This window comes from Aquarana catesbeiana, linkage group LG11 (genome assembly GCF_042186555.1).
Source record: "Aquarana catesbeiana isolate 2022-GZ linkage group LG11, ASM4218655v1, whole genome shotgun sequence".
Lineage (NCBI taxonomy): Eukaryota > Metazoa > Chordata > Amphibia > Anura > Ranidae > Aquarana > Aquarana catesbeiana.
The window spans coordinates 236,291,346-236,316,966 of NC_133334.1; the positions used below are offsets into that span (position 1 = coordinate 236,291,346).

Below are 25,621 nucleotides of genomic sequence, written 5' to 3' on the forward strand. Positions count from 1 at the left end.
AAGTAGAACCTATGTCGAAGGGCAAAGTAGAATGACAGTCGTACAACAGTCGTGTCTTACCAGTGTGAACCCGGCCTTATGTGTATAGTCCCGGCTCCAAATTGGTGTTGGCTCCTTTAACTGAAAATTTTACAGAAGGGAGAGAATTGGTATACAGATTCCTATTCTGTCCAAAAAACTGGTATACAAAAATCTAATCCCATCACTTAATGCTATGCTATAGTAAAACCTTGTAAAATAAGGCAGTTATAAAAGTATGGTAAGGCATCTTACATTGCCTAATATGCAGGGCAATCCTAAAGTGATACTAAACACACACTGTTTGAAGTGGAAGTAAACTCTGTTTTTGAACTTGTACCTACAGGTAAGCCTATAATAAGGCTTACCTGTAGATACAGTGAATATCCCCTAAACCTGTATGGTTTAGGAGTTATTCACACTGCATGCAGCTGGTGATGTCACCGGCGCATTAGCTCTGAAGGGACGGCATACCGCACCGTCCCTTCAGAGCTTTGTGCCGCAGTCTGACTCGCGCAAGCATGCACAAGAGTGGCATCATCACGGCGCGGTTAATCAGAAGGCTGGAGGACAGGAACCTGGAAGGAAGACCAGGTGAAGATGGAAGCCCTGTCTGCAGTGACAGCTTAGTGCTGGAGGGCTTCATTCTAAGTTAAGCTTTTCGTAATGTGCTAGTATTCGAGGGAGGTGAAGCCACCAATAATGTACATGTAATATCCCTCCCCCATTATGTTTAGCTGGTTAGTGGGCATGGAGGAGGATGGAGGGAGTGGGCTGTCGTTTAACACTGTGTATACGCCCATATGTGTGACTCTGTAGTCATGTGGGCTGCTCAGATGTGATAAGGAGGAAATGTTCAGCATGGAAACTCGCTGAAAACTGAGCATGTGCAGAGCTACCAACAATGCTCTGCAAAATCCCTAGCTGAATTGAGGACATGGACAGAAGGGGGAGATAGAGAGCAGCAAGATCAACAAGGTTTTTTGCAGAATACAGAAAACAAATGTGACTGAGTATGAACAGAATGTAATACACCATTTATTGATAGTTTCTTATGTTGAGAGGTTTAGCCCCCATTCACAGCGGCATGATTTGACATGTCAAATCGCAGCCTATTGTCGGAAACGGCACTGTCCCAATCGGTGCAACTCCATCTTTGTGGCGCCGCTCCAATTTCCAAAAGTAGGCGACTTCAGGGGCGATTTCAATAGACATCTGTGCATGAACCCGCACAGACAGATGTCTTTTATATTGCCCCCGAACTTGCACGGAAATGTGGGTTTGAAAGCAGAACTCTCACGATTCCAAACCCGTGTTCGGTGTGAACGTACCCTTAGTGACACTCTAATTTGGAGGGTTTTAGTACAACTCAGGTTTATTTATCACTTTCATCATGCAGCGTTGAGGTCCTGGGTTTAGCTCCCACCAGGGATACTATCATGTGGCTTGCATGTTCGCCTTGTATTTGCATGCCTTTCACACAGTCTGTCCCAAAATCAATAAACATACTGAAAGATTTATTGGCTTCTGATGAAACTTGATCTAGTGTGTGCCCTTTTTAAACTGGAACATTAGAGTGTAAGCTCCTCTGGGGCAGGGACTGACTGATGTGAATGGGTCTGTGAACTCTGTAGCACACACAATGGCAGCCCTAAATAAATATGGAAAGTAGTTAATGCAATGCCGTGGTAAATTATTTTTATAACTAACAAAGCACATTTAAAAAAAACGATGCAGTATATGCTGAAATGTGTTACGATGTAGTTGTCTTTTAAGAAGTCCAGTGTAACACTTTTCTCTTCTCCCGCAGGTTCACATTTTGATGGGTTCCTGTTATAAAACCAAGAAATTTCTCCTGTCGCTGGCAGAGAATAAGCTGGGTCCATGCATGTTGCTTGCCTTGCGAGGAAATCAGACCATGGTGGAGGTACGAGAACTGCCAATAAGCACACATTGGCTTAATGACTTGCAGAAAATAGAGCACAGATGGCTCAGTGTACTGTGTATCTGGCAAAAATTTCCTGTATCCCCACTTATATCTTAGCTGCACTGTAACTCCTGCTGTAGGAAAGAAAGGCAGGGCACACAGACAGATAAAGGGCTGCGAAATGGGTATTAAAGATTACAGAGCATGGAGACAGGAAGCAACTGCAGAAAGGCTCTGTGCTGACGTAAAGAAGATATTGCACTCGCCTATGTCTACAGAGCAACATACTCTACAGTGCTTTACAAAGCTGTCACCTCTCATGTGAGTTATACACGGATTGAATCTATGCAGTAAGAAAAAAAGATAACCTCATTCTGGAATAGTTGCATGACCGGATCCCATTTCTGTTTTTAAGGAAATATTATTCTTTAAATGGCAGCTGCCATTTTTTTTTTTTTATTTCTTTAAACATTTAGCTTGATGTAAATAATCCGATCAATTAATGGTAAAGCTGGACTCCAGGCAAACAAAAAAACTAAGTACAAAAACATAAATAACACAGAAGTTCTCAAAAAAGATCACTTATCCGGCGCTTAGGGAAATATACTAATAAAGTGGAAGAGCAGTTGCTATAGTATAAACAAACATTTCTAAAAAGGAAGCAATCAAAACTACAATTAAAATAAGAATAAATTAAAAAATAGTCATTCAAACTTCAGCAGCGCTAAGTTTGAAAGACTATTTTTTAATTTTATGCTTATTTTAATTGTAGTTTTGATTGCGTCCTTTTTAGAAAAATACATAAATACAAATCTTTTACCTGCCAAAGAATTTGTATTTCTGTACCCCATTTCTGAGATGTACACAGTCCTAACACGCAGCACAGCCAGGTGGATGACACTGCTTTCTCTGTTATGGTTATAGACTGTAAGAGGAATACAGTGGGGTCCTCTCTCCTTCCCAGCCTGATAATTGTATAATAAAAGAGCAATTTAGTTCACTATGCTCTCTTCGCCAATCAGCATGTTCCTTTTCAGCATATATGCATGCAGCACACCTGATTGGCTCCCAGTCCCTGCACCACACTCTCTCAAATTCAGATACTTCTACTAGTTGCACTGAAAAAATATAATAAATATAATAATAAAAAATATAATAATGATTTACTAATGATTAACTAGCTGTATCGGTGTGTTTCTTTCATAACAGCCTAGAGTGCAGCTTTAAAAACCTTGCTTCTGCATATAGTTATTACGTTATTAACCAAAGTAAATGGAGCAGCCATATTTGCTTATTACATATCCAGTCTGCTTTTTTGCTTAGCAATGCTCACAGGAGCTGTGCCTTACTATTCCTCTCACTGTCTGTATATTGAGTCCTACAGCAAGCTACTAGAAATGTAAAAACCCCATTAAAAAGTGACATTTAGGTATATGTTTCTATTTTAACTGTGTATGTGTACTGAAAAAGGAACCTGTATTAGGAAAATTATGGGGTTGCAGTACAAAAATTATATGTGGACACCATTCTTTTTTCATGATCGGCTTTCAGCCGGCCTGAGCACTTTAAACAGTAACCAGTTGTTGATTACTTCAGGATTGTGGGTGGTGTTTGGTGCTTTCATTCCTGTAACTGTTAGTGGTTCCCAACCTACAATATGTGGTAGAATGTTTAGGGGTATGCAAAAAAAAAAAATTCAGTAATAACCTAGCAATTCAGCATCAGTGATGGTTGGTGATCCATCATGATTCATGTCCATGGTGCTGGGGATCTGGGTGCACAGTGTCATGAGCTGTCACTGGCTTGCCCTCACGTGATGCTGATCCAGGGAGGATGACAACAGTGTCATTTTGTCCTCTTGCTGACTGACACTGCCTGTCCACTCTTCTAAGTACCCCAGCCACCCCCTTTATTTTCTCTGCTGAAGTGCAAAATATTTATTGAAATGCTGGAGGACTCTGGCTGGCTGTCATTGTGGGGGGAAATGGGGGTTCTGGAGGTGGTTACGGGACTCTGCAGCAGATCACAGCCAAACAAGGGATTTTCCAGCACACTTACCAGCCAGCCTGCAAAACAACCAAATTGGCCTGATCTAACAGTTGACATTAAAAACGGAGGGTTTTATGTGCACACTTTTTTGCAAATCTATGCGTAAGCGTCAGTACCCATACCAAGGGTTCTCTGTATATACTGCAGTCCTAATTCTAAATTTCCAGAGCCTCCATAGTAGGAGCATATTTAAGAATGGATAGATTAAGGGCAGGTATGCTTGGAGGGAGCCCACCCCTCCTTAAAAGCACAGGGATGCATGTGACACCCAGCAAGAGCACAAAAGCAGCGAAGGCATCCAGTGCCTCACTGCACCCAATTCATCCAACTGTACAAAAAAGTGGCATCCACCCCAATCTGTAACTGGCCTTTGCAGCAAGGTGCACATGGAAGGGCAATGCATCCCAAACAAACAAGGGATTTCCCAGCACTCTTACCAGCCAGCCTGCAAAACAACCAAATTGACCCCGTTTAACAGTTGATGTTAAAAACAGAGGGATTTGCAAATATGCATAAGCGGCAGTGCCCACGCCACGGGACCTCTGTATATACTGTGGTCCTAACTCCCAATTTCTAGAGCCTCCATAGTAGGAGCACATATAAGAATGTGATAGATATAGGGGAGGTATGCCTGGAGGGAGCCCACCCGTTCTTAAAGGCACAGGGACGCACATGAAGGCCCAGCAAGATGTGCTTGTGATGTGCATTTCCCTTCCATGTGCACCTTGCTGCAAAGGTGAGTTATAGGTTGGGGTGGCTGTCACTTTTTTGTACAGACTCTGCAGCAGATTTGGTAGCCCTGTAGGGGATGAGGTCTCTGGAGGAGGTTCCCTCCATGAAGCTAGAGGCTTTTTAGGGGTGTTTGGGAGACTGGAAGACACTGTGGGAGCTAAGAGGAACTGGGGGAGGTTGTGGGGTACTGTGGAACACTGTTGGAGGTTGAGGGCACTTTGGGGGAGCTGGAGACTCTGCAGCAATTAGGGATCACTGTGGGAGATTGGAGGTACTGTGGGTACTGAAGTTACTCAGGGAGTCTGAGGGCACTGGGGGGTTGAGTGGCACTGTGGGCAGTTATTGGAGGTTAGGGGCACTGGGGAGCTGGGAGGTGCTGTGGTAGGTTAAAGGATTTGCAGCTAGCTGGGGGCTCAGAGGGAGGCCGTGGCCCAGTATTTGTGAACCACTGATCTAGAACATGTGTTCTTTTCCATTTTTGGCACTCCTTTGCACAACATTTCGGCAACAGAACTTCTCTGTACGAACACTCCCATTCCTGCTGTATCACACAAGCCTGTCTGCTTACATAAACTCTTGCCAGGTTTAAACAAACTGCCCATTATCAAGACAGGGTTTGGGTACAGGCACATACTTTGGCTTTTGGTCTAGACTCAGGCAGCCACTGATTTGCATAATAAGTAGTCTCTGGTTGGAAACTGTCAGAAAGAAACAAAAAAACAAAAAAAACAAAAAAAAGCAAAGGGTTGTCGTTGTTCAATTACAGTTGTTATCAACTGGCATTTTTTTGTTTAGCTTTGAGCTTGCTTTGAAATCCTCCTATTGTGGTTTTCAGATTCTTTGTCTAATGCTGGAATACAACATCATAGAAAACAATGACACACAGCTGCAGATCATATCTACCCTGGAGAGTACAGATGTAGGAAAGAAAATGTATGAGCAGCTTTGCGACAGACAGCGGGAACTGAAGGAGCTGGTAAGTTCTGCATTTCACCAAAAATGTCTGCTAAAAAGTGTTATACATGTAGTTTTTTGCACAATTTACTGTATATGGAGATGACTATGTTATAAGAACACAATTGTTATGTGTGGAAGGATGGATCACCTGGGGAGATACAGAAATTAACATGGTTGCCACCATTATGTGGACACCTCACCACTATGTGACAGCCTCTCAGTGCTATGCCTCATTATATACTATACCTGTGGTGCGGGGTGACATAATCTGGCCTATTTTGCTATTTTATGTCTATCCCTTTAAACTCTATATCTGTGGTTAGGAAGATTTGGGATTGGGATTTTATATAGGGATTGGTGTATTACATTGATATACAGAAGACTGATTTTGTGGTCACCATTCAGACACATATCTTTCCTTTTGCTGAACTCCTCTGGAACCCTTATTTCTTTGCATCCATGTGATGGCTATGATATCTTAAAGAGTGAATAATTAAGTGGATCCTGAAGAAGCTCTTTTGAAGTGAAACACGTCGATCCTCTTGTCCTCTTTCATGAGTGTTGAGATGTACAAGGTATGTCTAAAAAGTTCAGTGAATGGTATCAGAAAACAAAACAGAACATACAAACAAATTACCTTTTATAGGCCTTCAAAATAATAGTCATCCTTCACAACACACTTTTGGCAACGTTCATAAAACTTCTGGAAACTGTCAGCAAAGGTCTATTTAGGAATTGATTGCAGAACCGCTGTCACACATTCTTGCATTGCCGCCACTTCTGCAAAACATTGTCTTGACCTTGGACTTTTGCAGGCGACTCTTTTTGGGTTGCGGGGAAGTCGGTGAATGCCATTCCATCGAATGCCGAATGGATTCTGTATCAAACTGGTAGCACCAGTTCTTCTCCCCTGTGACGATGGTTCACAGAAAGGATGCATCCTAGCCACACATGGCAATGAAATCTCCAGAGGTTTGCATTCATTTAACTTTCTGTTCGTCTGTCAGCTTGTGTGGCACAAACCGGGAACAGATCTTCCGCATACCCAAATCTTCGTGGACGATGGTGCGCACAGTGTCCTTGCTAATGCCCAGTTCCTCCACCAATTGTAGAGTTGGTCACCGATCTCGCGCCAGTATTTGTCATACTCGATCATGTCTGGGGTTCTGCTTGTCGACGGCCAACGTGAATGTTGCTCACCCTCAGTCGTTTCCTTCCCATCGTGAAAGCATTTGAACCAGTCATAAACACATTTTCTGCTCACAGCTTCCGTCCCGTACACTTGCACCAAAATTTCATGCGTCACCGTCGCCAATTTCCCCAATTTGTAGCAGATCTTGATGTTCACTCGTTGCTCTATTGCACTGTGACCCTACTTCCCATACTGACTACGATGACTGCCCACAGCAGGTTTACCCTGATGGTCACACGTACTCCACGCTAGGTGGCGCTTCTCGACGTGTCCCTGGATAGCCATGTGCATGCGCATTGAGTTATTGGACTATCCACCTAACCTTTTAGACACACCTTGTATACTTCCTATACCAGACTGTAGCTGATTATTGAGGTTTTTATATACTGTTGATTATAATGCGGAAATATGTCATTTTATGTATGCTTCTTTTTTTTTGTTTGTTTTTTGTTGTGGCGCAATAAAATCCCCCTTCCCCATTGCCTCTATGAGACGTGGGAAATTTTCTATTTTTATGATACAGAAAGGAACCCATAATGCAGCCATTGATGAAGGGGGAAAATATTCAGTGGTCCCTGCTGACTGCATTACAGTTCACCTGCAGCTAAAACCCAGCTCCATCCTAAACTTTTGTTTTTTAGCTTGGCTAAAGAAAGACTTTTTCAAATTTTAATTGCCATGTACAGGTAATTGGTTGTGGAGAGTACAGCTAGGTAATAGCATCAATCACCAAATTGACATAGAAACAATAGGAAGGTGGAGTGGGGATTTTAGGTGGTGCAAAAAATATCGTCAAATATATTCAATAAAAAGAGATTTATTTCTTATTTTGAGGAGCAAAACAAAAAATATATAAAAACAAATGACACAGGCATGTACAATACTGATATTACAATGTTAAACAGGACAGCATGATAGAAAATCCTGACATGTTTCGCCCATAGATTGGGCTTCTTCAGGGGAGCTGTCTTATGGAAGTACAGGCCTTCTAAAATAGACAAGTAACAAACAACATATACAAGAAAAGAATAGTAAGTGACTGAATAGTAGTAAAAAATATAATAAGCATATTACATATTTTTGAAAAGTTGAGGTGAAGGCAAAAACATGAGAAACATAAAATGTACACAATAATCAAATATGCACCTGTGTCTCCACTCCCAAGGTTTAATTACCATGTGTTAGTAGGCAAAAGGGAGAATAAAGTTTAACTAAAGACATTTTTTTTTAGATTTGGGTAGATTGGTGAGGGGCTAGAACCACGGTTATGTTTTTCACAGACAGAGTGTGCTGTCTGTGTCGCTGTGTCTCTTTTGGGGTATAGATCACGCTAGACTGACTCGATCAGTCACTGCTTGTGAATATGTGGAAGTGTGGGCAATAGGAAGGATTTTCTTCTGAAAGTTGTTGCCCAGCTAGAATACAGGGTGGTGGGCCTTATCGGGGTCTGGGTTGCTGCCTCTGGGTATGGCCTGCTGGTTGATTCCGCATGTATTCGAGAAAAGTAGATGTAGAGGAGCGTCCAGTAGATATATGTTTGAAAAAAACTTTTTATTTAAAATAACAACAGTGAAATGAAGCCAACGCATTTCGGGGGAACTGTAGGGAAGAATTACACTCTAATCCAATGTTTCCAGGAATAAAAACAAATCGAATTTGAGTTGCCCTAGAACAAGAATAGAGGGGAAATCTTCCAGTAGGGACACGTTTCTCTGACTCCCTAACTAGATATTCTCCCACACCCTATTGAGTCTCTATCCAAAAAAAAACCCAAAACGTTTGGCTTTTGATATCTTTTTAAATAAGAAGAAACGTCTGTCTACTAAGAAATAATTTTTTCACTTATTGTGATGTGTTTCATTTTTTTTGTTTTCAGTGATAAAATGAATTATAAGCAAGTTAACAGTCATTAGAATTACAATGATTTATTAGTCGTTTGCAATATTGTTATAGTTCATATGTTGACTGTTTTATTCATTGTGCTTACAGCAAAGAAAAGGAGGTCCCACTCGCCTAACACTGCCATCTAAGTCCACAGTAAGCATTTCTTCAGAACATTTTTGCTTTGACCCCTAATTCTATTTTTATTAACTGGTCATCTATAGTCAGTAGTAGTTTTAAACAATACATAGGGCAGCACGGTGGCTAAGTGGTTAGCAGTTCCTCCTAGCAGCACTGGGGGCGCCGGCTCGTATCCCAACCACAGCACTACCTGCATAGAGTTTGCATGATCTCCCTGTGCCTGTGTGGGTTTCCTCCCACACTCCAAAGACATGCTGGTAGGTTAATTGGCTCCTTTCTAAATTGGCCCTAGTATATGAATGTGAGTTGTAAATTCCTTGAGGGCAGGGACTGGTGTGAATGTATAATAAATATATATATATATATATATATATATATATATATATATATATATATATTGCAAAGTGCTGCGTAAATTGATGGCGCTATAGAAGTACCTGCAATAAATAATGAAATAAATATACCCTGAAAAATAGGGCTGTTAATACTTACCTGTCCCTCCCCCTTGTGCTGCCAGTGTTCATTCTGTTCTTGAGCTACCGCTGCAAAAGTCTTCAGGATCCAGCACAACACTGCAGGTGTTTCAGATGTCTCATCCCCACTGTTGTACCTTCTGCTGGCCCCTGCATCACTGCTGTGTTCTATAGAAACCTAGGAGCTGGCATGAGGAACCACAGGGCATGATAGGGGACACAAGCATCCAGCAATCCTGGAAGTGTTGGATAGGAAGGTTTTGGCCATGGCTCTTTTGAAAATTCCATTTTTAAAATAGTGACAGGGTCGCTTATAGGGAATGTATAGTGGTTTTACATATATGTTCTTTGCTCATTATAGTCAGGACTAAAGACAAAATGTTGTCTCTAGACATTTTTACATAGCAGGTGGACCTCACATGCCTTGTTTTTCTTACCTGCTTTGCTGAAAAATGTCTGGAATTCATAGAACTCAATAGCTGAAGCTGCGATTTACATTGAATGACTTAGTGACCCATTCTTACTGCTTCTTCCTGTATACAGAAAGTTAGGAGGGTTCAATCATAGAGCGAAAGCCTGGAGGCAAACAAGTTTGTGCTTTGCACTCTTAGAAAACTCATCGTGCTCAGTGATGTAGTTTTCAACTAAAATTTAATATAAATAGTGCATAACTATAAAAAATTCTTGAAGGACAAAGCAGCGGGTTAACTTAAAGTGGTTGTAGACCCTTACATATACCCAGTGAAAGATTTCCCCCGTTAACACTGATGGTCTTGATGCAGGAATCCCTCCTGCCGGGAGAGGACAGTGATTATTGCTAGCAGCTATACCAGCCTCTAGTGATAATTGCAAGTAAAATCCAGCAGGCTGTTTGTACCCAAGCTGATCAATCGATCAACCTGGTACATTCAGCCTGCCCATACATGGTTTGAATTTCGGCCGGTTCCTGCTGAAGCAGCTGAGATTCAAACCATGTATTGCCTGTCTTAGTGCTCTGGATGGAGACATTATAGAGGGGATATGCTTTGTTCATATTTCATGTCTGAGGTTTACAACCACTTTAATTGCATTGGTTGATAAGTAATATTTTTCTTACGTTAAAATGAGTGGAACTTGATATAAGTTGGGGCTATAACCAGATATATGAAATGTGGGGTGGAGCTTGTGCCAATAAAGGCAGATCTTACATTTCCTTTTTTTTTTTTAAAGATGTCAGGAAAACTGGTCACTAGTATTGGCAAATCCCTGCATTATATTTATCTGTATTTTATCACAACCCAAACAGTAGATATTTTTGCCTTGGTATATATTTTAAAAGAGGCACTCTGTTTGCAGGACGCGGATCTCGCCAGGTTACTGAGCTCTGGCTCTTTCGGAAACCTAGAAAACCTCAGTCTGGCCTTCACCAATGTAACGAGTGCCTGTGCTGAGCAACTCATCAAGCTGCCTTCACTCAAACAGCTCAACCTGTGGTCAACTCAGGTATGTAGAACTAAGGATGGGGTTGTGGTTAACTGCTGACAGGATGTAGTAGGCGGGGAGCTAACAGGTTCTCATGCAGAAGTACAGTAAATTACAGAAATGAAGCAACCACATTTGAACATGATGCAAGTTCCAGTTTTCTACAGCGTACCCGTTGTACAAAGGGCCTGACATTTTGAAAACTCCTTTTTATCCAACTTTGCTGCTAGTTCTGAGTTTTCTGATATATATTTTATTTGCCAAAAACGGTTCTTTTCAGAGACACCACTTTTCTTTAAGGGCTTTTTCACATAGGCGTTGAAAATAGGCGTTTGGGTCGTGTTTTTAACGCTTCCCGAACACCTATCAATGCCACTCAAAATTGTTACAATAGGGAGCGGATGGAGGTGTTCACACAGCAGCATTTGCATTGCTGCAAGGCAAAAGTAATGCTGCCTGCAGAGTTTGGCAGGCGTTGATGCTTTGCAACTGCCTCTATTGACTTATATTGAAATGCACCAAAGCCGCACCTTAAACGCACTGTAAATGTGCCTATGGCGTTTACACTGCGTTCCTGACGCGGTTGCAAAGCATCAAAAGTGATTATTTTCCATTTTAGCCTTATAAAAAAAAAAAAAAAAAAAAACAAGCATTTGAGAAGTGTTTCCTGATGCAACATAAATGCCTATACAACACATCCTAAATGCTCATTAACGCTATAGGTGCGTTAAAGCGGAGCTCCACTCAAAAGGGGAAGCTCCGCTTATCTGCCTCCTCCCCTGCCACACTTGGCACTTTTTGAGGGGGAGAGGGAACCTGGTTTTGTCAGGTACCTGCTCCCACTTCTGGCTCGGTTTGCTGCGGCAAAGTGAGACGGAAGTTCGGCCTCTACCTCCTTCTCCCCGCAGCCGATCCATTGAGATAGCACAGTGTGATTTGCACATGAGCAGTAGGAAACTGCCTGTGAAACTGCAAAGCTTCACTGCCGGTTTCTCTTAGCCAAGATGGCGGCAGCAGCACCCGAGAGCCGATTCAAGAATTGGCCCGGGTGAGGACACTGCTGGATGCCTAGACAGGTAAGTACCCCAATAGTACAAGTCAGCAGCTACAGTATATTTATCTTTTGGGGGGTGGAACTCCTCTTTAATGCGCTTTTAGGCTGCTTTAATATTTAACGTAAGTGTGAAAGAGCCCGAAAACAGCATTTCTGGATCGTAGCAATGAGTTGGGTCTTCAGTGTCTACTTTAAGGAATCTCGCCTACATAGCTCTATTCTTCATTATTCTCCCCTCTAACCCCTCATATATCTCCTATCCAAGTCACCACCTTACCTGGAAAATCCTCTAGCCACTGTTTTGTCTTTCCCACTCCTTGCCTGCCTGACATTCACTGCCTAGGCTGGAGGGAAAGGAAAGGCTGTTGTAAATACTTATGTACTGTATTTTTTTCATTTTTTAAGCAAACTTCTTTCACGTTGTCATTATGGGGTAGTATTTGTCGAATTTTAAGGAAAATAATTAATTTAATCCATTTTGGAATAAGGCTGTAACATAACAAAATGTGGAAAAAGTGAAGCGCTGTGAATACTTTTTGGATGCACTGTATTTAAGTACTGTAAACCGGCAATGAAAGCTTGAATATGGATAGTGGTAACCACCTCTCCTTCCTGGAGAAGACCTTTTACCTTGTCACATGAAGTTTGTTGGCTCCGATTGTGGGTGGCAACTGTACTTTTTGAAGTTAGGCTGGTCATCAAGGACCCCGATTCCTGGAGACTGGCCAGGAGAAAGCCACCTTGAGGCTGGTCTTTGATGGCCATCCTGGTTTCAAGGAGGACAATGGTGAACAAGAATGTCTAGGTATGTTCTCCATAAACAGTGTGATGTCTTATATTTGGTTTCACAAATTAGATTGTAGATATAAAAATACAGTAATACTTGTCTATTTTCTTTGCAGTTTGGAGATGCTGGGTTGCGGGTTTTATCTGAGCACCTCACTGCGCTGCAAGTTCTCAACCTGTGTGAAACTCCCGTCACAGATGCTGGGCTGCTGGCACTGAGCTGTAAGAGATCTCCCTTTATCATCCCACATTTCTATAGTCCTCCCCTTACTTGTCTCTCTAGCTGTTTGCTTTCAAAAGACTATACTGTACATATATAACATTTCTCTATTTTATATTTAGCTATGAAGAGCCTCTGCAGCTTAAACATGAACAGCACCAAACTGTCGGCGGACACTTATGAGGATCTTAAGGTAAGTCCAGAAACAATTTATCTTCTATTATATACGGTAAATGCAGTCTTGCTCCAAGTAGCTCTGCTGTTTGCATATAGTAGTTAAAACCCTTTGGTGCTAACTGTGAGAAGACCTTTCACTGAGAATGAAGAGTGCTAAAAGATTATGTAGAAGTGTACCTTGTGAGCTGCTAGGAATCATAAAAGCGCCTACAAACCATATTTTGTCCTTAATGCAAACAACTATGTACTCCCAATTGACAATAAATCTCCACTTGCCGACGGTCCTATAGCAGTTTTCTGCTACAGGGCGGCAGCTGTGCACCGGATCACGAATATATATGTGATCCAGCATTTCCAGGTAGCGGGCGCGAATGCACGCCAACGCCAGCTTGCTTACAACAGAAACCGGTGGGCTAGTACCGCAGACCCAATGTCTGCCGGCAGATTGCCTTTCTGTCAGTAGGGAAGACAATGGATCCTGTGTCTCTGCAAAGCAGGGACATGGATCCATGTCTTTCCCTAGTACAAGCACCTCCCCCACATTAAGAAAACACCAGCTAGGCACACATTTAACCCTTTGATTGTCCTGGATGTTTAACCCCTTTCTAGCCAGTGTCATTAGTACAGAGACTGATTAGCACTGATCAATGTAATAGTTTCAATGTTTCCCAAAAAAGTGTCAGTGTCCGAGTGTCCACCGCAACATCGCAGCCCCGCTATAAGTAGATGATCGCCACCATTACTAGTAAAAATAAATAAATAAAAATATCATATAGTTTATAGATGCTATAACTTTTGTGCAAACCAATCAATATATGCTTATTGGGATTTTTTTTTTTACCAAAAATATGTAGCAGAATTTATATTCGCCTAACTTTATGAAGAAATTTGATTTTTTTTTTTTCAATTTTTTTATTGGAAATTATTTATAGCAGAAAGTAAATTTTTTTTCTTTTTAAATTCTCTGTCTTTTTTTGTTTAAAACCCGCAGAGGTGATCAAATACCAGCAAAAAAAAAAATCTATTAGGGGGGGGGGGGGGCGACGACACACATTTTGTTTGAGTACAGCGTCGCATGATCGTGCAAGACCAAAATGTATTCTGCTACATGTCTTTGGCAAAATCCCAATAAGTGTGTATTACGTGGTGTGCATGAAAGCTATAGCGTATATAATCTATGGTATATTATATTTATATGTGTGTGTGTATATATGTGTGTGTATATATGTGTGTGTGTGTGTATATATATATATATATATATATATATATATATATATATATATATATATATATATATATATATATGACTTTTTTTTTTTTTTGTTTTGGTACTACTAATGGTGGAGATCAGCGACTTATAATGGGATAGTGCAGCGGGAAATCTGACACTAACTGACATGGAGGGGGGACTGACGAACTGCCACTGATATCACCAGAGGCACTAGTATAGTGATCAGTGCTAATAATATACACTGTCACTGTAGTAATGACTGGCTGAGAAGGGGTAGGGAAGAAAAAAAAAAAGGCACATTGCTGCTGACAGTAGAGAGCCCTGTGTTGTTTACCTACACAGGGCTTTCTTCTGTCTTTCGCTCAGCCAATGGGGAGATTTCAGGGATAAATCATTGGCTGGGATCCACTAATCGGCTTGTGCTGCAGCACAGCTGGGGCAGCGCATGCACGCCCCCTACCTGGAAGTGCTGGATCATGTACATGTATGTGATCCAGCACTTCCAGGTAGGGGGCATGTGATCCAGCACATCGGGGCTGCTCTGGCACAGTAATTCTGCAGTAGGCAGACCACATGCGGTTACTCTGTATCTTTTATCTTGTCACTAAGATCCTGAGTATAAACATTAGAAAAATATTACGTCTGTGTGCAAGAGGCCGTAAAGCTTTACATTCAACCTATAGTTCCAGGACATCTGGGATGCACGAAAGAGGGTTTTCTGGCTATTAAAAGGTAAAAACAGGTACTGTTAGGCTGAACTTTCGGTTTTCAAATATCAAAACGGCTCACTTTAATAAATGCTTGTCTATATTATTCCTCCTGTACTGTTACTGTAGGGTTCTTGCAAAAAGGTTGAGAATTAGCTGGTTGAATTTCCTTTTTGAAATGAATGCCTGAGTGCTTTATATCACTCCTAATTTGGTCCCACTTAACCTATTTATAATGTAGAACCTTCTTAACCAGCCTTGCAGCACATGTCAGACAATGTATCTTCCAGCTTATTACAGCTGGAGATACAGATTATTTAGCCAGCTTTAAATTAATCAGCAAAGGCATCCACAAGATCCTAACTACCCCAGCACACCCACAGTCCTATCCTGCCTGTGCACACACCCAGAGATGTGACACACTTGTTATTTCTGCCTGGAATTCTGTTCCATATATAACATTTCCTGGGTGTTAAGCATCTTTTTGGAATACCTAGTTAGTGTAGCGATAAAAATAACTCCCAAATCCCCACACCCAAGCATAGAATGGCATGCTGCAGAACCAGCCTTTACAAAAGGATTAATATATAAAGTTGGATTTTGTACACCAATTTCTTTTTACTTTCCATGTTTTATACCTAGTAAACTTAAAGTATTTATTGTGCTATTTTACGGTGCTGGTAGCTACATTCAAATACATTCCTAAATATCTGAAACACTCAAGATGTGAATGAAGAAAAAAAAAAGCATGAAAATGTCTGACACTTGGACATAGACGGATCGAAATCCGGCCAGCAGGAACCGGATGAGTTTCAAGCCATCTATGGGCAGGCTGGTTGCACTAAAGTCAATCTATTGATCAACTTCAGTACAACCACCTGTCGGGTTTTTATAGCTGCTGGCGGTGATCATTGTATGGGGGAATTGAGCAATTTTCTTTCCTTCAACCCATGTGGCAAAATCTGTGGCATGTTTAACCACTTCCATACCGCAGGCTGTCATATGACCCTCCTGGGCTTTCAGTGGTGATATCTGAATGATGCCTGCAGCTGCAGGCATCATCCAGATACCGTATTTTTCAGGCGGCGATTCCCTACACCATAAGAATGATCATAGCGGCAGTTAAGCCGCTTGATCATTCTTACCGGCGACGGGAGGGGACGTTCTCCCCCCCCCTCCCGCCGCTTCTTTGGGCTCTCCCGTGCGATCGGGGACCCAGAGAAGGAAGGCGCCGGAAGGAAGTCATAGAGAAAACCAAGGGACAGATGGTCCCCGTCAATCTATATGAGGCCCGGGCACGATGTTATGAAGTCACGTCCGGGCCGCCGGAAGTAAACAAAGCCGAGATCTGATGCTTTCCAGCCTGGAGGAGAGATGTGGGGTCTTATAGACCCCACATCTCTCCATAAATAGGACCAATCACGCACTATTCCCATTATAAGGGATGTTTACATTCCTTGTAATAGGAATAAAAGTGATCAAGAATTTTTAAAGGGAAAGTGTAAAAATAAAAAAAATTAAAATAAACAATAAAAAAAGGTAAGCGCTCCCCTGCACGCAGGAGAAAACACATACGTAAGTCGCACCCGCATATGTAAACAATGTTCAAACCACACATGTGAGGTATCACTGCACATGTAACCTGTAAAAAAAAAAAAAAAATTAAAGCATTGTCTATGGAGATTTTTAAGTATCAAAGTTTGGCGCCATACCACGACTGTGCGCATGATCCAGTTTGCTCCAGCAGGGGGGAAAAATTCCTTCCTGACCCCCGGGAGGCAACCAGATATGTCCTGGATCAACTTTACCTATAAATGTTAGTATTCAGTTAACTTATGTATATTTAGGAAAGAATCCAGGCCTCTTTAAAGTAATCTACTGAGCTGGCCTAAACCATCTCTTGAGGAAGTCTATTTTACATTTTCACAGCTCTTACTGTGAAGAAACCTTTCCATATTTGAAGATGAAATCTCTGTTCCTCTAGATGTAAAGAGTGCCCCCTTGTCCTCTGTGATGACCTTAAAGTAAATAACTCACCAAGTTCACTATATGGACCTTTTATGTATTTGGACATGTTGATCATATCCCCCCTTAATCTCCTCTTCACAAGAGAGAATACATTCAGTTCCTCTAATCTTTCTTCATAGCTGAGCTCCTCCATGCTTCTTATCAGTTTGGTTGCCCTTCTCTGCACTTTCTTCATTGTAGAAATAAAGACCTCAGAGGCAGTACAATTTAAATGTTACCCTTTCCAGCTTGCCCAATTAGAAGCACTGCTTACATAAACGTTCACCAGCCTCAACCAGAGAGAGTAACCTCTAGGTCTTATGTAGTAATCTAGTGAAAGAAACGGTCATTATTTATTTTTGGCTAAGCCTTGGACATGCCTGACAGTTGCAAAAGAATTTGGAAAAGTAGAAAGGAAGGAGTACCAGGTGTCCAAACAAAAATGCTCTTGGTTTGATTTGAAGGTAGGTTAAAAGGTGTTTGTTGAAAGTAGCGACAAGTACATCAAGACAATGCATTTCGGACCCAGCTTTTCAGACTTCCTTCCTACTTTTCCAAGTCTGTATGTGGAAACGACCATTAGACCATACCAAAAAGGCAGCAGCCCAAAACCCAAGAGGTTTCATCGCCATTACCCTATACTGGTTACAACCTACTGGAGGGATTCCTTCCTACTCACCCACTTAACCACCCACACACGACCAGTGACTGATCCAGTTAGTCCAGTGAGGTCCCAGAACAAGATAGTTGTACTAAGGGCTGACTGGCATTAGTTATGCAAGACAGCGAGAAGTCTCCTATGTCTATATATACATCTTTAACTTCTGAGGATATTAATAAGAGGGGGGGGGGGATGGAGTTGGATTATGGGACCTACTATCATAGTAAGCTCAATTTTGATAAAACAAGATTTTATTTTTAAATAACTAGACTAGTATAGTGACGAAGTAGCCAATTAAAACATTTCCTCATCTCAGCGCAATGGTGGAGCTAATGATACAGTTTCTGACACCCAGAATTAATGTTGTGTAGCACTGCTAGTATTCCTATTGAGAAGCTGTAGAGGGTAAACCATAGATCATCTCCGCGGCTAATAGAGTTCAGCTTTTTCCAGACCAGCTCTGGAAACCATATACAGTATGTTGTCTGCTGGTTATAACTGCAACCACACTAAACCGATTTAATTGATCTGCTGTCTACATAGACTCCTCTTAAGTTACTGCTGTTCTAAGTGTGGCAGCATCTACCTGGGACACTGCTGCAAAGGGGCACCAAAGCCCACAGTTGCCAACGTTCCGTTACTTTCTACCTCTAATGACTGGTAGCTGCCTTTACAGTGCACATATTACCCTGCAAATTATATTACACTATTATGACAGTAGAAGAAAATAAGAATTGTTTTTACAGCTCTTTACTGTGAAGATTAGGAGTAATCCACTTACACACACAGCTGAATAACTTCTCATGTCTCATAGCAAAAATAGAACAGGCTTAGCTAGTTATATACAGGCTGTCAACAAACATGTAGGAAGTACTGGACTTTCTTCTTAAAAAGTCCACAATGCTTTACAAACTGAGTGTCATGGATGCGTTTTGAAAGCTTACTTAGAAATTGTAGCTGTTTTACAAACAATTATCAAAAGGACATAAACCAGGGGTCTTCAAACTTTCTAAACAAAGGGCCAGTTTACTGTCCTTCAGACTTTGGGGAGGGGACAGACTGTGGCCATCGGAAGTAGAAAATGTTCCAGCATCAGTAGGAGTAAACAAATGCCCCATGTTTGGTGTCAATGTGAGGAATTGTCCCCCATGGTTGGTGTCATTGGGTGGGAAGAATCATGCTCCCTCGTTGGTGTCACTGGGAGGAACTGTGCCCCATGGTAACATGGAAAAGTTCCCCACAGGGTTTTTCAGCAGCAAAATACACAAAGTATATGTTTGTAAAAAATGGATTACTTTTTTTCATAAAAAAATTTAAATGTTACAAAGCGTTTAAAATATGAGCTCTGGTTTATGATATAAAATTGATGGTAACATTGTACATCATGGGAACAGTTATTGCAAATTACATTACATCATGGGATGCACATTGGGAATACCCCAATGCATTTGTGGTCTTCTTCAGGGTTTTTTTTACTGTTCTAAAATGTATATTCAAAAAAGTTATTTACTATTTACATTATTCGCAACATACAATAGAGGCAAACAAATATCTCGTATGCTTTGCTCTATATAAATCATGCATTGTTTCCTATTCAAAATGATATATTTACCCTTCAAATAATGAACCTTGCGTAACCAGAGATTTAAAAGTGATTGCGTTCAAAGGATCCCGGACAGTCACATCCCAGACAGGGCCCCCCTTCCACAGGGCTTGCAAGGAGCCACGTGTTTAGGCCCTAGGTGGGGAAGGGGTGGGGGGAATGAGCACCTGCAATTTATAATTTAGTAAATCAGAGTGGATAGTCAGAAATCATTCCTATATAAGTGTTCGGTGTGGCTTCTAAATGGCTAGTAGGCCCACTTAATCTCATTGATTCCAATAAATATCCGTTTCAATAATCTCTAAGTGATTGTTATATATTTGTATTAAAACCGTTTTATTGATTTATTGAGCCCATAAGTTGAATAATCAACCCCTGAAGTCAAGGAATCCTTGTATTAATATAATCAATTAGCATGGTGAAACAGTGCGTGCATGAAAAAATAACTAGGATGCGAGTGAACGTGTGAATTAAAAGGGTGACAAGTGAATATATGCACTACGGAAGATGCAATGTAATGCAAATAAAAGCGTTGTGTGCGTATGAAGTGAGTGCTAGAGGGGGGAAATTAAAAATAATAATGATAAAAAGAAATAAAAAATTCAGCATGCTAAGATGGAAAAACTAAATACAAACGATACAAAGCAAAAAGGGAAAAGTAGCAGTTGTCAGTGTTGTTATGTGTAAGCAAAGCTAGTAAAATGAAAAAAGTTTGTTTTACCTTAAAATGTTGGAGATGTGCAAAACGCCAAACCCAGCAAAGATATATGTACTCATAGGCAGAAGTCAAAGTTAGGTATTGAAAGGTCAGACCGTGTGGAAAAACAGCCATACAAAGGTGTGAGTAATAATCTGTGGGATATCCATCTAGCCAGTGTTTATAAAGCCACTGTTTTGTGTTCCTCTCTTAGTATAGGCGTTAATAGTCCTCCAGTCCTCTGTGCCCCATGGTTGGTGTCATTGGGAGGAATTGTGCCCCTTTGTTTCAGTGGGGGGAATTATGCCCTATTGTTGGTGTCAGAGGATTAAATATTGCCTCAAGGGCCAGATAAAAGCAAGCAGTTTGGAGACCGCCAATATAAACCATTGGTTTCAAAACGTGCAAATTGTATTTATTATTATTATTATTATACAGGATTTATATAGCGCCAACAGTTTACGCAGTGCTTTACAATATAAAAAGGAGACAATACAGTTATAATACAATAAAATACAAGCGGATTAAGAGGGCCCTGCTCAGAAGAGCTTACAATCTAATAGGGTGGGGCAGGTGGTACAAAAGGTTGTAACTGTGGAGAATGAGCTGATGGAAGTGGTAAAAGATTAGTTGGAGGCATGATGGGCTTTCCTGAAGAGATGATTTTTCAGGGATCGCCTGAAGGTAGCAAGAGTAGGGGATAGCCGGACCGGTGGAGGTAGCGAGTTCCAGAGGATGGGAGAGGCTCTGGAGAAATCCTTGAGACAAGCATGGGAGGAGGAGACGAGAAAGCTTGAGAGTAGGAGGTCTTAAAAAGAGTGGAGAGGATGATTTGGGTGATATTTGAAGACAAGATTGGCGATGTAGCTTGGGGCAGAGTTGTGAATTTATTTGTTTTTTTTTAAACAAGTGTCCTCTTCCATGTCAAATCCTGCCATGATTGCCCAAAGCTAGCATGTATTCCTGCAGAGGTGATCAGCCCACCATTTTGAAAATGCTGCAGTAGATAAGTTGCTGATAATAGTGGTTAACAATTGTTTTTTCTCTTTACAGGCAAAGCTGCCAAACCTTAAAGAGGTGGATGTTCGTTACACAGAAGCCTGGTGATTTTGCACCATCAACCGAAGGAGGACATGTTGCCAAGTCTTTTTGGCTAAATGAGAAACTGTAGAGCAAGATACTTCTTGGACTACGATCCATGTTTTTGATTTTAGAGGTCATTTTTAAGTAGGGGGGATGGACTTATCCAGCCTGATACTTACAGCTTCAAGATTTCAAGATTAATCTAAAGTAATTAAAGGATAACAAGGACTTTGTAGCTGCAAGAAGATCATACTGAGGAATCCTTCTTGGAATTTTTTTTATTAATATTATGCCTATATGTTCATGCTGAGTGAGGGGAAGAAATTAAGAATGTCTATGTTCTGTATTTTTATTTTTTTTTTAAATTTAGATCGATTGGATGGACTCATTCCGCTTTGACCTTTCATAGCGTAATGAGAACTTGCGAGTTCATAAGCGCGACAAGAACGATTGTCATCTTTGCACCTTTTTTTCTTGCCCTTGCAACTGTTCTGCAAATTCATATTGTTGTAAATAGGATTTACTTCATTCACCTATTTAAAAAAAAAAATGGTTCGCACTCAGCGGGTCTGGGACCTGCTTTTTATTTATAAAATGTTAATTTTTTTTTTTTTTTTGCTGATAGAACTGTACAAAGTAGTTTGTTGCTGTCTTGTTGACCGTGTTATTAACGTATGTGTATTGTTTTTATTTTTGCTTTGATTTAAGAACAGAAAGCTTTCTTGAATAAATACCATGTTCATGTATGGTGTATTTGATATATATATACATATATATCGCCTCAGCTGCAGGCTTGGGGTAGAGAAAAAAACCATTGCACTTTGTCATCTGATATTGGTTATATAATCATTGTGGCCTATGGTTATTGCAAGCAGTGCCCTCGTTCATGTTATCTTGTAAATATATGCCTGTACCTCATTGTTCCCTATGTTTGCCTTTTCTCCATTGTAAATTCAATTGCTTTCAGGCTTACCATCATTTCAAATGTTGACATACAGTATAAAATACTGATGTTGAAACACAGACATTTCGTATTGTGCGTTAGCTCTGTCCCTGTCTCAGTACAACATTTTTAAATACATATTGCTTGGCAGATCATTGCAAAGGCAGCAGAGATATTATGGGGGCTGTTACAAGCTCATTACAGCCAAAACTGATCTTACAATTTGGAGTAGATGCTGGCATGTTAACTTGCCCACTTGGTTTTTTATACTTCTTGAAAGCTGCAGCAGTAAAAACTACATTCCTACTAACATATCTCAGAGCTCTAACAGTGAAATCTGTGCACCTGCAGTCCCAGCTCTGGCCATCTACCAAAGGGGTCTCCAATCTTTCTGAACAAAGGGCCAGTTTACTGTCCTTGAAGCTTTAGAGGGGCCTGACTGTGGCTAGTGAGATTAGAAAACACCATGGTGTCGGTGAGTGAAAGCAGTGCCCCAACATTATTTTTACCGGAAGGAATTGTGCCCTATTGTTGGCATTCGAGGTAGGAACGGTGCCCCATCAGTGTTGTTTATAGGCGAAATAGTGCCCCATCATTGGTATCTGTGGGGGGAATGGTGCCCCCATCCTTGGTGTCTGTGGAAGGAATGGTTCCCCATCGCTGGTATCTGTGGGAGGAATGGTGCCCCATCATTGGTGTCTGTTGGTGGAATGGTGCTCCATCATTGGTGTCTGTGGGAGGAATGGTGCCCCATCATTGGTGTATGTGGGAGGAATGGTGCTCCATCATTGGTATCTGTGGGAGGAATAATACCCCATCATTGGTGCCAACAGATGGCATGGTGCCCCACAGGCCACACTTTAGAGACCACTGGTCTACCACAATCATTGTGCTCTCACTTTTGGAGTTTAAATTTATGTTACAGAGATGCTTGGGATTCTCTATGGTTGGTGCACTTAGCTGGGATCTCAAATGGTGTAATGTTGCAATGGGCACCTCAGAGATAGCCACTGGGTGATTTGGCCCACCAGCAACTATCTAAGTAAAGTATCAGTTTTGGATGGACCAAATTACTACTGAGAAAAATTGGAGGGGTTGCCTCAAGCAACCAATCAAATTCCAGCTGCCATTTCTCCAGTTTATTTAAGTATGTCACAGCTAACACCTGGTAGGACAGAGATACTGCCAGGAACTTCACTTTTGGTCTCTGATATGCCCAGTAAGGTAACACAAAGAACAATGATGTGCAAAATGCAGAAAAACATAAGAACCAGTTTGATTCTGTGTTACTGTAATCTGTTCAGTGAAAGATCATTTCTGATTGGTTGCTAACAACACATTTTCTTGTACTTTCGTAATTAAGCCTGCATTTCTGTTCCATGCGTAAAATAGACATTTGTTATCCTTTTTAAAATTAATGTTCTTTACACAACTAGATAACATTTATGCGCTTGTCTGGGAAACAGGTAACTCTTTTCTACTTTTAAAAAGAAACGCAGCGTAGTATAACCGTTTACTATTCTTTGTACATTCACTTCAATACAGAGCCAAGGGCTGTGTGTATTCTAAGCCCTTATCTAAAATAGTAGAATGGAAGTAGGGCTCGTAAGTTGCCCAAGCGGCCTATTTTCATCCGTTCTTCCTGGAGAACCTGTCTAAATTTCCCTTCAACATGCTGCCAGTTCCAGTAACAGTTGCTGCATATGTACACATGTAAATTTAAATAAGCTTATATACCTGTACACATATAAATGTGTAGTAACAGGGCACATTGTGCATATCATATGTATGAACTCTGATTTTTATATCCAACTATAGCATAGTTTATCTTTATACTGTGATAAAGCTTGAAAATCATACTGTTATAATGGCAGACAAATTATGTTGTCCCTATGGACCTCAATCTTTTTACATTCAGAGAACCCTAGCCGTAAAGTCACACTGGAGTTTTAAGTCCTGTGTAAAAACCACTACACCCTTTAGTATGCCTGCAGCCTAATTTATCATGTTCCAGTGCAGTTACATCCATCTATCTATTGAAGATAATCTTACTTCCAGCTGAATTACATATTGGAAAAGGTGCAAGATGTCACTTGAAAGTGAATTCCATTACATGCTTGTACTCTAAGAACAGAACTCCACTAACTTGCTTTTTTTTTTTTTTTTTTAATTGGCTGTGTAAATGAGCCTTCTAACCATTTAAAGTGTATGTATATGCAAATGCTAACTTATAATGTAACTACATTTTTGAGAAAAGAAAAAAGAAATCCGCCCCTGCAAAGATTTCAGCAAACTTTTTTTTTACAGTCCTAGCTGCTGCTGTTTGTATCGGAGCTTACTCCTGGATTCCCTTCACTTCCTACTTTGTAGAGTCAATTCCTTCTTTCTGAAGATTGTGTGGGATTGGCTTCCTGCTATAGTCATATGATCAGCCCCCATGTTATAAGAGAAGCACTGCCGGGCACAGTAGTGAGAAAATCTAATAAGCAGGAATTTACGTTCTGTACATCAACCACATGAATATCTTCACACGTAGAAGGCCATTTTTTTAATTTGTTGTCAGAATTCGAAAACCAGAGCTAGCTGCTCATTGAACTAGAAAATTTAATTTTTTAATATTAAATTATAAAAATTCAATTTTACATCTTTTTTTAAAGCAAAAGTGGAGTTCCTCTTTAAAAAGGTATGGTAACAGTCTGGGACGGATAAATATTAGTTACCATGCTTGGCGAAAATACTTCTCCATGATCTTTCCACTGTTGGTTACAGGGCCAGAAGCCTAGGCTTTTGGTAACAGGATTTCCTCAGAAGGGGAAGATATTACAGCCCGAGTTCTGAATACTTTAGATTGATTAGAATTTTTTTTATAACTGGGACAAACTTTTACATTCAAGCAGCATGCATACTACATCTCTGTAATTAAGCCGATTCTATCAAATTACTCTTTTTATTTCCTATAAATCATTTTGCATATTTTATGTTTTTCAGAAAAAAAAAAAGCAAATCTAGGAATTTTGCAGGAAAAATAAAAGGTTGACATTGGCTACTGATCTTTTGTCCTATAAAAATGTGAGGATTTTAATCATGCATGTAAAATTGCAAGTCTAAAACAATGGAATATATCAGTGATAGATATGAGTGCTGCCTTCTGTCTGGCTGATGGATATATCGCCAAAGTGTGCTTTCTTTTGAAATAAAATGAAACTGTTGCCTTTGTTTTCACACCAGGCTTTTGATTTCTATACTTGATCTTTGTATACGTCTGTCTAATATGTGCATGGCATGTGTTTGTAATTTTTAATATTTCCTGTAGATGATATCATAACCTGAAGATACTATGTTATAGTGAGCATTTAGAAATGTAAGTTACAGTATACCATAGAAGTACCTTTAAAAATCCACAGTTGTTTTTAATCGCTCCTAAAGAATAGTATTGCACTTTCTGGTTTGTGAAGGTGCCTAGCCATTCATGTGCCTTCAGCTGTATATCTGCAGTGTGAGATCTAAGGCACTGCTACCTCTGACTGCTGGTCTCGTGAGATTTGGTGATGTCACCACTGTTTTACTCACTGTTCTCGTTACTGGAGGCTCTGAGGAAGCAAAGCCCTGCCTCTACCAAAA

The 25,621-nt window shown here is 40.7% G+C and overlaps 1 protein-coding gene across 4 annotated transcripts in view; it reads left to right on the forward strand.

Moving 5' to 3' along the window:
* The window catches only part of CMIP (c-Maf inducing protein), a 278,661-nt gene extending 253,439 nt beyond the window's left edge, over positions 1 to 25,222 (forward strand). For all 4 annotated transcript variants that reach the window (XM_073605534.1, XM_073605536.1, XM_073605537.1 and 1 more), the window contains 7 exons: positions 1,829 to 1,945; positions 5,562 to 5,702; positions 8,865 to 8,912; positions 10,706 to 10,852; positions 12,788 to 12,893; positions 13,014 to 13,084; positions 21,028 to 25,222. In XM_073605534.1, coding sequence (XP_073461635.1) covers positions 1,829 to 1,945; positions 5,562 to 5,702; positions 8,865 to 8,912; positions 10,706 to 10,852; positions 12,788 to 12,893; positions 13,014 to 13,084; positions 21,028 to 21,081 — 684 coding nt within the window. In that variant the 3' untranslated portion in view covers positions 21,082 to 25,222. The remainder of the gene's footprint in view (positions 1 to 1,828; positions 1,946 to 5,561; positions 5,703 to 8,864; positions 8,913 to 10,705; positions 10,853 to 12,787; positions 12,894 to 13,013; positions 13,085 to 21,027) is intronic.
* The last annotated feature ends 399 nt before the right edge of the window (positions 25,223 to 25,621 follow it).